This window comes from Oncorhynchus mykiss, chromosome 17 (genome assembly GCF_013265735.2).
Source record: "Oncorhynchus mykiss isolate Arlee chromosome 17, USDA_OmykA_1.1, whole genome shotgun sequence".
NCBI classification, from domain to species: domain Eukaryota; kingdom Metazoa; phylum Chordata; class Actinopteri; order Salmoniformes; family Salmonidae; genus Oncorhynchus; species Oncorhynchus mykiss.
In genome coordinates, this window is record NC_048581.1 from 53,548,764 (window position 1) to 53,563,726 (window position 14,963).

At 45.9% G+C, this 14,963-nt stretch overlaps 1 protein-coding gene across 1 annotated transcript in view; it reads right to left on the bottom strand.

Annotated features, from left to right (window-relative positions):
• camk1a (calcium/calmodulin-dependent protein kinase Ia) overlaps positions 1 to 14,963 on the bottom strand; it is a 64,623-nt gene that overhangs the window by 5,501 nt on the left and 44,159 nt on the right. Inside the window, exons 3-11 of the mRNA XM_036950122.1 lie at positions 13,296 to 13,427; positions 10,787 to 10,861; positions 10,115 to 10,253; positions 6,294 to 6,420; positions 5,730 to 5,805; positions 5,269 to 5,381; positions 4,388 to 4,466; positions 1,178 to 1,265; positions 356 to 536 (exon numbers count right to left, since the gene is read on the bottom strand). Coding sequence (XP_036806017.1) covers positions 356 to 536; positions 1,178 to 1,265; positions 4,388 to 4,466; positions 5,269 to 5,381; positions 5,730 to 5,805; positions 6,294 to 6,420; positions 10,115 to 10,253; positions 10,787 to 10,861; positions 13,296 to 13,427 — 1,010 coding nt within the window. The remainder of the gene's footprint in view (positions 1 to 355; positions 537 to 1,177; positions 1,266 to 4,387; positions 4,467 to 5,268; positions 5,382 to 5,729; positions 5,806 to 6,293; positions 6,421 to 10,114; positions 10,254 to 10,786; positions 10,862 to 13,295; positions 13,428 to 14,963) is intronic.

The window sequence follows — 14,963 nt, forward strand, 5'->3', positions numbered from 1 at the left end:
GGCTAGGACATCCGAGTTGTCAGAGTGTGCTAAAGCAGTGAATAAAACAAACATAGGGAGGAGGCTTCTAATGTTAACATGCATGAAACCAAGGCTTTTACAGTTACAGAAGTCAACAAATGAGAGCACCTGGGGAATGGGTGTGGAGCTGGATTAAACACTACATCACCAGAAGAACAGAGGAGGAGTAGGATAAGGGTACGGCTAAAGGCTATAAGACCTGGTCGTCTAGTGCGTTTGGAACAGAGAGTAAAAGGAGCAGGTTTCTGGGCACGGAAGAAAAGATTCAAATCGATAGAATAGATAGAAAGCATGAGAGTCTGAGGGGGACAGGCTCAGTGTTTGTCTCACTTACAGCTCTCCTCCTCTACCCCTGGTCCCTCTTCCTCCTCCTCCTCCTCCTCGTCCTCCTCCTGCAGCAGTAGTGCTTGGGCGTGACAGGGGCTGGTGGGGGTGATCTGGCTGGGGCCCTCTAGGCTGGTACCCAGCTGCAGTCTCCGCATGTGTCTCACCACCGCTGTGGCGTTGAATGCTTGCTATATGGGGGGAAAGGGGGAGGGAGAGGGGGGCGATGGGATAGGGGGAAACAAAGAAAAGGATAGAGCAAAAGAAAGGGGAGAGAGAAGGGAAATAGAGAGAAGAAAGTGGGGTGGAAGAGAAGAGGAAGGGGGATGGGAGAGAGGGGGAGGGAGTTGAGAGAGAGACAATGGGAAGGGATTGAGAGAGAGAGAGAGAGAGAGAGAGAGAGAGAGAGAGAGAGAGAGAGAGAGAGAGAGAGGAAGAGACATTTGAAATGTCTTTATTCTTTTGGAACGTCTGTGAGTGTAATGTTTACTGTTCATTTTTATTGTTTATTTCACTTTTGTTTATTATCTACTTCACTTGCATTGGCAATGTTAACATGTGTTTCCCAATGCCAATAAAGCCCTTAAATGGAACTGAAATTGAGAGAGAGAGAGAGAGAGAGAGAGAGAGAAAGAGAAAGAGAGAGATAGAGAGAGAGAGAGAGAGAGAGAGAGAGAGAGAGAGAGCTGAAGATGAGAAATGCACAGTGATTTATCCAACCACCATAAAAAACTGAGGAACCATATAAATTAGAGAGAGGACAGAGAGAGATAAATTAATAAAAAGAGTAAGAACATGAGAGTTATCAAAGCTGTGATTTTGAGCCACTGACCTTCCATTTACTTTTAGCAAAGTTCTTCTTGATCTGAGCACTGACAGACTCATGGATGTTTTTATCAAGAGCTGTGTCTCCACAGATCCTGCAAATCAGAAAAGAGAGAGATGAGAACAGGGGTAAGCTGTCTGAAGTTTAGGATGTGGGACGTAGGCATCGTAGCCTGGTTAAACCAGCCTGAACCTTACGCCAGAATGCATTGAAGGGCTTGGCGGTTGAAGTGTCTCTCTAAGGTCTTAGAACGCATTCAGAGACGACGCTGTCGCATTATTGGAACTCCCTACAACTCACTCCCATTCAGACGGGATGTGGTCCTACAACTCACTCCCATTCAGACGGGATGAGGCCCTACAACTCACTCCCATTCAGACGGGATGAAACCCTACAACTCACTCCCATGCAGACGGGATGAAGCCCTACAACTGACTCCCATTCAGACAGGATGAAGCCCTACAACTCACTCCCATTCAGATGGGATGAAGCCCTACAACTGACTCCCATTCAGACGGGATGAAGCCCTACAACTCACTCCCATTCAGACGGGATGAAGTCCTACAACTGACTCCCATTCAGACGGGATGAAGCCCTACAACTCACCCCCATGCAGATGGGATGAAGCCCTACAACTCACCCCCATGCAGACGGGATGAAGCCCTACAACTCACTCCCATCTCAGGAGAGCAGACGGGATGAAGCCCTACAACTCACTCCCATTCAGATGGGATGAAGCCCTACAGCTCCCTCCCATTCAAACGGGATGAGGCCCTAACTCCCATGCAGATGGGATGAAGCCCTACAACTCACTCCCATTCAGACAGGATGAAGCCAAGACCTTCAAAGTCAAGACCTTCAAAACACTCCTGCATGACCACATTAGTCCACTCAGTGGTGCTAAGAACTTATACGTTAAAGTAAAGTATAAATACTTTAAAGTACTACATACATAGTTTTATGGGGTATCTGTACTTTACTATTGATATTTTTACAACTTTTACTTTTACTTAAAATAATGTACTATTTACTTAACAGGACAGGAAAATCGTCCAATTTACGAACATATCAAGAGAACATCCCTGGTCATCCCTACTGCCTCTAATCTGGCGGACTCACTGAACACAAATGCTTTGTTTGGAAATTATGTCTGAGTGTTGGAGTGTGCACCTGGCTGTCCGTAAATAAAAACATTTAAAAATGGTTCCGTCTGGTTTGCTCTATATAAGCAATTTGAAATGGTTTATACTTTTAATTTTACTTTTGATACTTAAGTATATTCTTGCACTTACATTTACTTTTGATACTTTAGTATATTTAAAACCAAATACTTTTACTCAAGTAATATTTTATTGCGTGACTTTCACTTTTACTTGAGTCATTTTCTATTAAGGTATCTTTACTTTTACTCAAGTATGAGAATTGGGTACTTTTTCCACCACTGAGTCCACTGCACAAATTTCTTGTACACAGAGGCAGTATGATCTGAGGAGGCATTACTCTTTTGCAACAACCAGAGTTCTTTCTTGCCAAGAGCTCTCAAACTATGCAAATGTATTGCTATATCACTAAAGACATTGATATGCATATTTATTGATTTGGTGGTATGCCATTTTGTTGTTTATGACTTATCACTTATTGATGATGTACTATTCATAGAGTTATTAGGCTGATCATATATTTTGCTTGTGTTTTATTTTCTTATTTTTGTACATCATTGCCTTTTATGTAAAAGGTAACTGCCAAAATAAAGGAAACATCTAAATAAATGAGGGATACAAAGCATATTGAAAGCAGGTGCTTCCACACAGATGTGGTTACTGAGTTAATTAAGGAATTAACATCCCATCAACAAAACACCAAATGATGAAATTTCTCGTGGAAGAATAGTGTCGCATCCTCGTAGAGTTCCAGACACTTGTAGAACCCATGTCAAGACGCATTGAACTGGTCTGGCGGCTCGTGGTGGCCCAACCCCCTATTAAGACACTTTATGTTGGCGTTTCCTTTATTTTGGCAGTTACCTGTATGTTTCTGCATATGAACCAAGATGTTCAGATAAACCTCAACCTAAGCTGAGGTTATGGTGTACCGGAATGTGGAAATTAAGTTAGATTTAGGGTTGGAGTCAGGGTTGAACCAGGATGTGGGCATGAAGCTAGGGTTGGGGTTGCGGTCAAGGTCAGGGTTGAACCAGGATGTGGACATGAAGCTAGGGTTGGGGTTGAGGTCAGGGTTGAACCAGGATGTGGACATGAAGCTATGGTTGGGGTTGCAGTCAGGGTCAGGGTTGAACCAGGATGTGGACATGAAGCTAGGGTTCGGGTTGCGGTCAGGTTCAGGGTTGAACCAGGATGTGGACATGAAGCTATGGTTGGGGTTGCGGTCAGGTTCAGGGTTGAACCAGGATGTGGAAATGCAGCTAGGGTTGGGGTTGCGGTCAGGGTCAGGGTTGAACCAGGATGTGGACATGAAGCTAGGGTTGGGGTTGCGGTCAGGGTTATGGTTGACCTAGGATGTGGAAATGAAGCTAGGGTTGGGGTTGCGGTCAGGGTCAGGGTTGAACCAGGATGTGGACATGAAGCTAGGGTTGGGGTTGCGGTCAGGTTCAGGGTTGAACCAGGATGTGGACATGAAGCTAGGGTTGGGGTTGCGATCAGGGTCAGGGTTGAACCAGGATGTGGACATGAAGCTAGGGTTGGGGTTGCGGTCAGGTTCAGGGTTGAACCAGGATGTGGACATGAAGCTAGGGTTGGGGTTGCGGTCAGGGTTATGGTTGACCTAGGATGTGGAAATGCAGCTAGGGTTGGGGTTGCGGTCAGGGTCAGGGTTGAACCAGGATGTGGACATGAAGCTAGGGTTGGGGTTGCGGTCAGGGTCAGGGTTGACCTAGGATGTGGAAATGAAGCTAGGGTTGGGGTTGCGGTCAGGGTCAGGGTTGAACCAGGATGTGGACATGAAGCTAGGGTTGGGGTTGCGGTCAGGTTCAGGGTTGAACCAGGATGTGGACATGAAGCTAGGGTTGGGGTTGCAGTCAGGTTCAGGGTTGAACCAGGATGTGGACATGAAGCTAGGGTTGGGGTTGCGGTCAGGGTTATGGTTGACCTAGGATGTGGAAATGAAGCTAGGGTTGGGGTTGCGGTCATGGTCAGGGTTATGGTTGACCTAGGATGTGGAAATGAAGCTAGGGTTGGGGTTGGGGAAAGCTTGTAGTACCAGGGGTGTTGAAGTGCTTGATCAGTGGTATATCTCTTCATGAAGTCTTTCTCCATCAGGTGACAGATAAAGTCTTTAGCTGGAATTAATCAAAACAGTTTCAAATCATTACTGAACATTCACATTGTTGATTCCTTACCAATTTAAACTATCTCCAGATACACTACAGGACCAAAAGTATGTGGACACCTGCTCGTCAAACATCTCATTCCAAGTCATTGGCATTAATATGGAGTTGGCCCCATCTTTGCTAACATCCTTCACAGTTATTATGCTGATGTTGCTTCTAGAGGCAGTTTGGAACTCGGTAGTGAGTGTTGCAACCAAGGACAGATGATTTTTACGTGCTAAACACTTCAGCACTTGGCAGTCCCATTATGTGAGCTTGTGTGGCCAACCACTTCGCGTTGTTGCTCCTAGACGTTTCCACTTCACAATAGCAACACTTACAGTACAGTCGACCGGGGCAGCTCTAGCAGGGCAGAAATTTGACAAGCTGACTTGTTGGAAAGGTGGCATCCTATGACGTCATCACGTTGAAAGTCACTGAGCTCTTCAGTATGGGCCATTCTACTGCCAATGTTTGTTTATGGAGATTGCATGGCTGTGTGCTTTATACACCTGTCAGCCATGGGTGTGGCTGAAATAGCCAATACCATTCATTTGAAGGGATGTCCACATACTTGTGTATGGTACAGTACAATCAATGGCTTACAAATCCACACAAAGAAGACATGGTATTCATTCACAGTCCAATGCAATCTGTCTTTGAAACGAGTGCAGATCATTGAAAAAGGATTCATGATTTGATTGTTTTTTGTGTGTGATCCTCTGACTTTTTTTCTATTATCAAAAAAAAGTCAAAAGTGTATTCAAGATACCTGAATCGGAGATGTCATCCCAGTAAGGAGAGTCAAACTCATACTCTGCCTTCAGTATCTGCTCAAACAGCTTAGCATCGTTCTCGTCGTAAAACGGAGGGTAGCCACACAACCTGAAAGAGTTCATATGACATGAGGGAACACTTTTTTCTCCATACATCGAACGCAGTTAATAAAATCTCCAATTTAAATTAGGTTGAAAGGATGTAATATCACTGTAGCGCTATTAAGTGCCAAGAGTCCTAGCCACAGATCGACCATACCAATACGACCATACCAAATAACGTGGGGGTGTGAAGATCATTGAAGGACACGGACAGAACCATTTAAGAATTGTACAACTTTTGGTACGAGCTGCTCGAGCGAGTGTTCTATAACAGATGTTGAAATGCACAAGCACCAGTCAGTACACAGAGTATGAGACACTGTATTTGTGTTAGAGGACTAAGCAGATAACTTACAGAATATAAGAGATGACTCCGATGGACCAGCAGTCTACTGCTTTGCTGTACGGTTTCTGAGCCAACACCTCAGGAGCTGCCAACAACATGAAACCGCGAAGTCAGAGGAGGAGAGAGGAAGTCAGAAAGACAGAGATGGAGAGAGATTTGGTGAAAAACAGAGTGGCTGAGAGGGAGAAAGACAGAGAGGGAGAGTGTGATTGAGAAAGACGGAGGGACTGATTGCGACATTGAAGTTCTTGTTTTACCCTCTCAATCAGAGCTCTAGTGGGTTACATCACACACACACACACACACACACACACACACACACACACACACACACACACACACACACACACACACACACACACACACACACACACACACACACGAGAGAAAGACAGAGAGAGCTTTTGAAGGACTAACAGTTGATACAATAGCACTCCAACATAAATGGCATGTGAGGAGGAGGTTGTGAATAGATCAGGGAGAGAAAGAGAGGGGGTAGTGAGAGAGATCACGCATGCACACACCCACAAACACATGGACACACACACACTCATGCACGCACAGATCTCTTACCAACGTATCCTGGAGTCCCACAGGCTGTAGACATGACACTGCCTGTATCCTCGATCTTAGACAGGCCGAAGTCACTGATCATGATCTTAGAGTCCTCGTCCATACTGTAATACAACAGATTCTCTGGCTAGAGAGACAAAAGAGACAAAAGAAAGACAGAGAGAAAGAGGGGGGGGGGGTGAGAGTGTGGAGGGGAGAGAGCGAGAAAGCGAGAGACAGAGAGGGAGAGAGAAAGAGAAACACGGATGGAGAAAGAAAGAAAGAAAGAAAGAAAGAAAGAAAGAAAGAAAGAAAGAAAGAAAGAAAGAAAGAAAGAAAGAAAGAAAGAAAGAGAACCGGAGAGAAAGAGAGCGAGAGAAAGGGAGGAACCAAGAGAGAAAGAGAGAAGGGAGAGAGAGAGAGAGTGAGAGAGAAAGAGAGAAGGGAAAGAGAGATAGCGTGAGAGAGAAAATTAGGCGTTATGATAAAAAGTGAAAAGATTACAACTGGAGCTTTGAAGCTTTTCTTACAGAAACCTTAATGATTCCGGTAAGAAATAATTGGCAAGAAAAGTTGTTGAGGGAGTACATTGGCACCTCTTCTTCCAGCCTGGGATGTGGCAGCATGCCTAAACCTGAGGGAGGATCTGTTGCATTCCATGTTCAAATGGTCAAATGGTGATTGCTTGGCAACATTGCACCAACAGCTGTATCCATGTAAAATATTTAAATATGAAAATTATAATTTGGCAGGAGAGGAGTAAATTAACCTAGATTTCCAGCTTTCTCACATTGGTGAACACGAGACATGGATGTGTGACAATGCAAGACAAAGAGTAATTGGAGTGGTTGTTATTTTTGAGTACTAATCTAATGGACAGCATTAGATTCTTCAGGAATCATGACCATTTCACAACAGTACAAGATCTCATCAACTGACTCTCCAAGGAGGGAAACAAGCAGATTGGCCCTGTGTAGGATGACCATGCGTAGGATGACCCTGTGTAGGATGACCATGCGTAGGATGATCATGCGTAGGATGACCCTGTGTAGGATGACCCTGTGTAGGATCACCATGTGTAGGATGACCCTGTGTAGGATGACCCTGTGTAGGATGACCATGCGTAGGATGACCCTGTGTAGGATGACCCTGTGTAGGATGACCCTGTGTAGGATCACCAGGTGTAGGATGACCCTGTGTAGGATGACCCTGTGTAGGATGCCCCTGTGTAGGATGACCCTATGTAGGATGACCCTATGTAGGATGACCCTGTGTAGGATGACAATGTGTAGGATGAAAATGTATAGGATGACCCTGTGTAGGATGACCCTGTGTAGGATGACCCTGTGTAGGATTTACCCTGTGTAGGATGACCATGTGTAGGATGACCATGTGTAGGATGACCCTGTGTAGGATGACCCTGTGTATGAATGACCATGTGTAGGATGACCCTGTGTAGGATGACCCTGTGAAAGACAACCATGTGTAGGATGACCCTGCGTAGGATGACCCTGTGTAGGATCACCATGTGTAGGATGACCCTGTGTAGGATGACCCTGTGTAGGATGACCATGCGTAGGATGACCCTGTGTAGGATGACCCTGTGTAGGATGACCCTGTGCAGGATCACCAGGTGTAGGATGACCCTGTGTAGGATGACCCTGTGTAGGATGCCCCTGTGTAGGATGACCCTATGTAGGATGACCCTATGTAGGATGACCCTGTGTAGGATGACAATGTGTAGGATGAAAATGTATAGGATGACCATGTGTAGGATGACCATGTGTAGGATGACCCTGTGTAGGATGCCCCTTTGTAGGAATGACCATGTGTAGGATGACCCTGTGTAGGATGACCCTGTGTAGGATGACCCTGTGAAAGACAACCATGTGTAGGATGACCCTGCGTAGGATGACCATGCGTAGGATGATCATGCGTAGGATGACCCTGTGTAGGATGACCATGTGTAGCATGACCCTGCGTAGGATGACCCTGCGTAGGATGACCATGCGTAGGATGACCATGTGTAGGATGACCCTGTGTAGGATGACCCTGTGTAGGATGACCCTGTGTAGGATGACCCTGTGTAGGATGCCCCTGTGTAGGATGACCCTATGTAGGATGACCCTATGTAGGATGACCCTGTGTAGGATGACAATGTGTAGGATGAAAATGTATAGGATGACCCTGTGTAGGATGACCCTGTGTAGGATTTACCCTGTGTAGGATGACCATGTGTAGGATGACCATGTGTAGGATGACCCTGTGTAGGATGACCCTGTGTATGAATGACCATGTGTAGGATGACCCTGTGTAGGATGACCCTGTGAAAGACAACCATGTGTAGGATGACCCTGCGTAGGATGACCCTGTGTAGGATCACCATGTGTAGGATGACCCTGTGTAGGATGACCCTGTGTAGGATGACCATGCGTAGGATGACCCTGTGTAGGATGACCCTGTGTAGGATGACCCTGTGCAGGATCACCAGGTGTAGGATGACCCTGTGTAGGATGACCCTGTGTAGGATGCCCCTGTGTAGGATGACCCTATGTAGGATGACCCTATGTAGGATGACCCTGTGTAGGATGACAATGTGTAGGATGAAAATGTATAGGATGACCATGTGTAGGATGACCATGTGTAGGATGACCCTGTGTAGGATGCCCCTTTGTAGGAATGACCATGTGTAGGATGACCCTGTGTAGGATGACCCTGTGTAGGATGACCCTGTGAAAGACAACCATGTGTAGGATGACCCTGCGTAGGATGACCATGCGTAGGATGATCATGCGTAGGATGACCCTGTGTAGGATGACCATGTGTAGGATGACCCTGCGTAGGATGACCCTGCGTAGGATGACCATGCGTAGGATGACCATGTGTAGGATGACCCTGTGTAGGATGACAATGTGTAGGATGAAAATGTATAGGATGACCCTGTGTAGGATGACCCTGTGTAGGATGACCCTGTGTAGGATTTACCCTGTGTAGGATGACCATGTGTAGGATGACCATGTGTAGGATGACCCTGTGTAGGATGACCCTGTGTAGGAATGACCATGTGTAGGATGACCCTGTGTAGGATGACCCTGTGTCGGATGACCATGTGTAGGATGACCATGTGTAGGATGACCCTGTGTAGGATGACCCTGTGAAAGACAACCATGTGTAGGATGACCATGTGTAGGATGACCATGTGTAGGACGACCCTGTGTAAGAGAACCATGTGTAGGATGACCCTGTGTAGGATGACCATGTGTAGGATGACCATGCGTAGGATGACCATGTATAGGATGACCATGCGTAGGATGAGCCTGTGTAGGATGACCATGTGTAGGATGACCATGAGTAGGATGACCATGCGTAGGATGACCCTGTGTAGGATGGCCATGTGTAGGATGACCATGTGTAGGATGACCATGAGTAGGATGACCATGTGTAGGATGGCCATGTATGGTATGTCCATGTCGTGGAGGTGTGTGTATGTACAGTATGTATGTGTGTGGGTGTTAGGGTCAATTATCTTTCAGTTCCAGACAATTCAGGAAGTACACCGAAATTCCAAATCTATTCAATGCTTTTCAATGTGTAACATTTAGAATTTCTGAATTCACTGGAATTTAAATGGATTTGACCCCAACCCTGGTTTGTGTACATGTGTGAGTGTGTGTGTGTTTATGCATGTGTGAGTGTGTTTAGGCACGTGCGTGCATGTGTGAGTGTGTGTGTGTGTGTGTGTGTGCATTTGTGAGTGTGTGTAGGCACGTGCGTGCATGTGTGAGTGTGTGTAAGGCACGTGTGTGCATGTGTGAGTGTGTGTGAGTGTAGAGTTGCCATACCTTCAGGTCCCTGTGTACGATGCCCATGTCATGGAGGTATTTGACAGCGTCCAGGATCTGGTGGATGAGTTGGCTGGCGTCTCTCTCCGTGTAGAAACCCTTCTCTACGATGCGGTCAAACAGCTCCCCTCCCGACACCCTGACAGAGACACACATCCATGATACTAAAAATGGGACCCGATGCTTCCCTGAATGGCACACAACATCAAGGAGATAGATTGGCAGTAAGGCCCTGTGATAGACTAGTGACCTGTCCAGTTGGTGTACTTGTACATCAAGCTGCCTCATGCTACAAAAAGGGGATAGGCCCTTACTCCTCCTATAAGCAGTTCCCGGCACGCACGAGCCAATGCTACTTACGTATAATACTTACTTACAGGTGCTGGACAAAAAGAAGGTCCCATACATAAAGAAAAAGGGAATGCCCGCTCACTGTTTTGCTTCTCCCAAACACAATATTTGAAGAAGGGAAAAACATGTCTTCAACTCTTACCCCACACCAGTCCAGCAATCCTACCCAGATTCATGACTTATTTCTTATTTCATGACAGTATTTCTACCAGAACACTGAATAAGAAGGGGGGAGAGGGGTGGCAGAGATAAAGAGAGACAGAGAATGAGAGGGGGAGAGAGAGAGAGAGAGAGATGAGAGAAAAGAAAGAGCCGACTCACAGCTGCATGACCAGGTACAAGTGGGATGTGCTCTCAAATATATCCTCCAGTGAAACAATGTTGGTGTGCTTGATTCTGAAAAAGAAAGAAAGACACAAAGAAGACAGAAAGACAGGGATATTATTATGACAATATACACTGAGTGCACAAAACATTAAGAACACCTGCTCTTTCCATGACATAGACTTGACATCGACTGAATCCAGGTGAAAGCTATGATCCCTTATTGATGTCACTTGTTAAATCCGCTTCAAATCAGCGTAGAAGAAGGGGAGGAGACAGGTTAAAGAATGAGTTTTAAGACTTGAGTCATAGATTGTGTATGTGCCATTCAGAGGGTGAATGGCTAGACAAAATATTTCAGTGCCTTTGAACGTGCCAGGTGCCAGTTTGTGTCAATACCTGCAACCGCTGCTGGGTTTTTCACACTCAACACTTTCCTGTGTGTGTCAAGAATGGTCCACTGCCCAAAGCCCATCTAGCCAACTAGACAACTGTGGGAAGCATTGGAGTCAACATGGGCCAGCATCTCTGTGGAACGCTTGACACCTTGTAGAGTCCACGCCCAATGAATTGAGGCTGTTATTGAGGGAAAATTATTATGAATGTGTTCTTTACATTTTGGATTACTCAGTAGTATGCTGCAAGGTGTCTCACTCTCAATACTGTCATGTGATCACCAGGTGGCACCATTGCTGTGTTTAAGAGTGTGTAGGAGTACCATACACAAAGCCTCATCCCATAAATCCAGAACTTGTAATATCGTGGGGTCGGTTGTTTTCTTCTCACACCAAAACGACCAGTAGTCTCTGACAGAGGAGTGTTTCATCATCTCTATTCAGAATATATGGATATATATTGGAGACAGCTCCTGTCGTTGGCTGAACACACCAGTGTCCATGTCTCCATGCAGCACCACTGACGAGAGAGAAGCGAGCCAGATAGGGGGAGTTCTATAGTGACTGAGGGAAATACACTGGCAGGAACAGCACTGGTAATACACAAGCCAACAATGAGACATCCAAGGCTGAGGCAGGACATTGCTCTGTTGTTATACTGTAAGCATGCATGTAGGCGATATGTGACACTGTGTGTTGCTGCTGTAAAGAAAAGAGAGAGAGGAAGGAGGAGAGAGGATATCAATGTGTATGTCTATGAGTATGTCTCTCTCCCTCCCCTCAATTATATCTCTCCCTCGCACTGCTGCAGGGAACTCCGCACACACACACACACACACACACACACACACACACACACACACACACACACACACACACACACACACACACACACACACACACACACACACACACACACACACACACACGCACATCATCTCCCCCCGCCTCTGTATGTGCTGTTGCCCTAGCAACAAGGACACTAAAAATAGGTTTATATTCTTTACTCCTGACATTTCCGGTGCACAATCCTGGTGTTTCTACTGACAGGACACATATATAAAACATACTGTATCATGCATCCAGCCAGTCCCCCTTCTCCACTGGCATTCACTGCTTAACATCAGTTGGCTCTGCCGTACAATACCATGAGCCAATAGATAGATACCATGCTGTCAATTCTTTACAGTGACAGATCCTGTTTGTTATTTAAGCAATAAGGCCCAAGAGGTTGTGGTACATGGCCAATATAGCACAGCTAAGGGCTGTTCTTATGCACAATGCAACGCGGAGTTGCTATTTGCTTTATTGCTATTATTATCTGATTACCGACATAATTAGAGCAGTAAAAATAAATGTTTCGTCATACCCGTGGTACGCCACGGCTGTCAGCCAATCAGCATTCAGGGCTGAAACCACCCAGTTTATAATTTCGATTTTACATTTTTATGATGCTCAGATGCTCTTATCCAGAGCGACTTACAGGGGCAATTAGGGTTGAGTGCATTGCTCAAGGGCACAGCAACAGATGTTAGACCTAGTCTGCTCGGGGATTTGAACCAGCAACCTCTCGGTTACTGGCCCGACCGCTAGGCTACCTGCCGCCTTCAGCCTCTATTAAAATATTTTCATGACTGATGATGGGGAAACGACCTGGTATTCATTATTAAAGCTGGAATCTGCAGTTGCTGCCCCCATTTTTGGACGTATGAATTATTGATATGTATCCATTGATTCTTGAAGAATAGGCCAATGCCTCATGAGCTTAGTTCAACTGTCACTTCCACCAGAACCCAAAATATAAGTTGGTATTACTCATGTTTGAAACAATGTAAATGTAAACAAACATCGTATCGCCTCAAAACATGGTTTAAACTATCATGTTGATATCATGGATGGTCAGTCCTTGCACCCATAGCTCTGTTTATGTATTTGAGAATGATTACATTTCTTCAGGCCCCTCGTTTAGCATTTGACCAAAACAGAGGCGCCGTGGCCACTTTGTTATTGTTTCAACTGCGGATTCTAGCATTAAGGATATCGGGTTATGTGGTGGTGTGGTGTGGTGTAGTGGGGTGTGTTTTGTTGCGTTAATTCTCTATGCTACTGACCTGTGCAGCACAGCGATCTCATTCTCAATGTTGTTCTCCTTTCCCTGCAGAGCCTTCTTGGGGATACACTTGATGGCCACCAGCCTCTGGGTCCCCTTCTCCTCCGCTAGCACCACCTCCGAGAACGCCCCCCTGGAGCACAGGAAACACACGTAATCCAAAAAAATCTGGCACACACTTACAGATACACTTACTAACTGCAAAGACCAATCCAAATACTGTACATTAAATATGTGTTAAATATGCGTTGTATGTCACCAATGAAAAAGTGAGTCAGTTGGTGTTGGTCCCTAGAACCCAAGTCAATAAGGCCTGCTTGTCTCAAAGGTGGGTTACTAAAATGATAGTGACATTTTAATAAGAGGAAAGGGTCTGGTCCCAAATCAATAGGTAGAGTTCTTGGGAAATAAGGCGTGTGGATCACTTTGCACAAAGAGTGTTCGCACGTGAGCTGCATGACTCATGGTGGGGCGAGTGTGGCTACAGAAAGAGCCTCCCTTCCTCCTCAGGGCGGGTGAGGGTATCCCCCATAGATCCCCATGGCCTAACCAGGCACAACCTGTCCAACACATTCCCCATGGCCAGCCACTATTACCATGCACATTCTGTCCACCATCTCTCCCACGAACGTAGGCTCTCTCCACCCAGGGAGGGCCTCCCCGTGGCTGCTATAACCAGGCACATCGTGTCTGTCCTTAACCCATGCCAGTAGCACCTCTCTACCCATGGACGGTGTCCCCACGGCCACCCTAATAAGGCAGATCCTGTTTCTCTCATCCTATCCCTCCCAGTAGCAGAACAGGTTCTCTCCACCCAGGGAGGGTTTCCCCATGGAGGACTAGCTACTATAACCAGGAACATCACATGCACTCCAGGCCCTCCACAGCTGTGTGTGTCATGGCAGCCAGGTCCTGTGGGGTTCAGGGCAGAGGAGAGGCTGGATAAACAAAAACACAAGTGTTTGCTCACTCATCATCACTAGCCATCCACATTACCCATCCCAACCCCAACCCTGCCTGACTCCCACAAAAAATAACCATTGAAACAGCACTCCATCTCCATCTATATATATATATATATATATATTTATATATATATAAAAAATCTACAAGCCAGTCTCTCTCGCTGCTATTTGGGATAGCGCTGTGTTTTTGGTTGCCCCCACTACCACCTACCTGTCAGTCTCAAAGTTCACATGGCAAACGGTTTTAGAGGCACTACAGCAATGTCACCATTGTGAATTATTCAATAGGCCACCCACACACACAGCCATGTGCACGCGCATCAGAAACAGATGCGGTTAGAGACAGATGACGATGAAGACGTGTACACTCACGTTACCAGCTATATTATACAACCCCGCAAAAAAAAATCTCTCTTTTCAGAATCAAGCACACCAACATTGTTTTACTGGAGGACATCTTTGAGAGCACATCCCACTTGCAGCTGTGATGTCTCTCTCTCCTCTCCTCTCCTCTCCTCTCCCCCCGTTAAACAATTCAATTTTATAGAAGAAATATTTCTTTATAGAAGGAATGCAACAAAAAAAGAACAACCCAGTAAACCCACATAACAGTGTGGTTGGTATCGAGCTAAAACATGCACTGATGGGCACGCACATTCACAGAGAACTGGGGCGTTATGGTAATTCTATCACTTGTTCTGGTC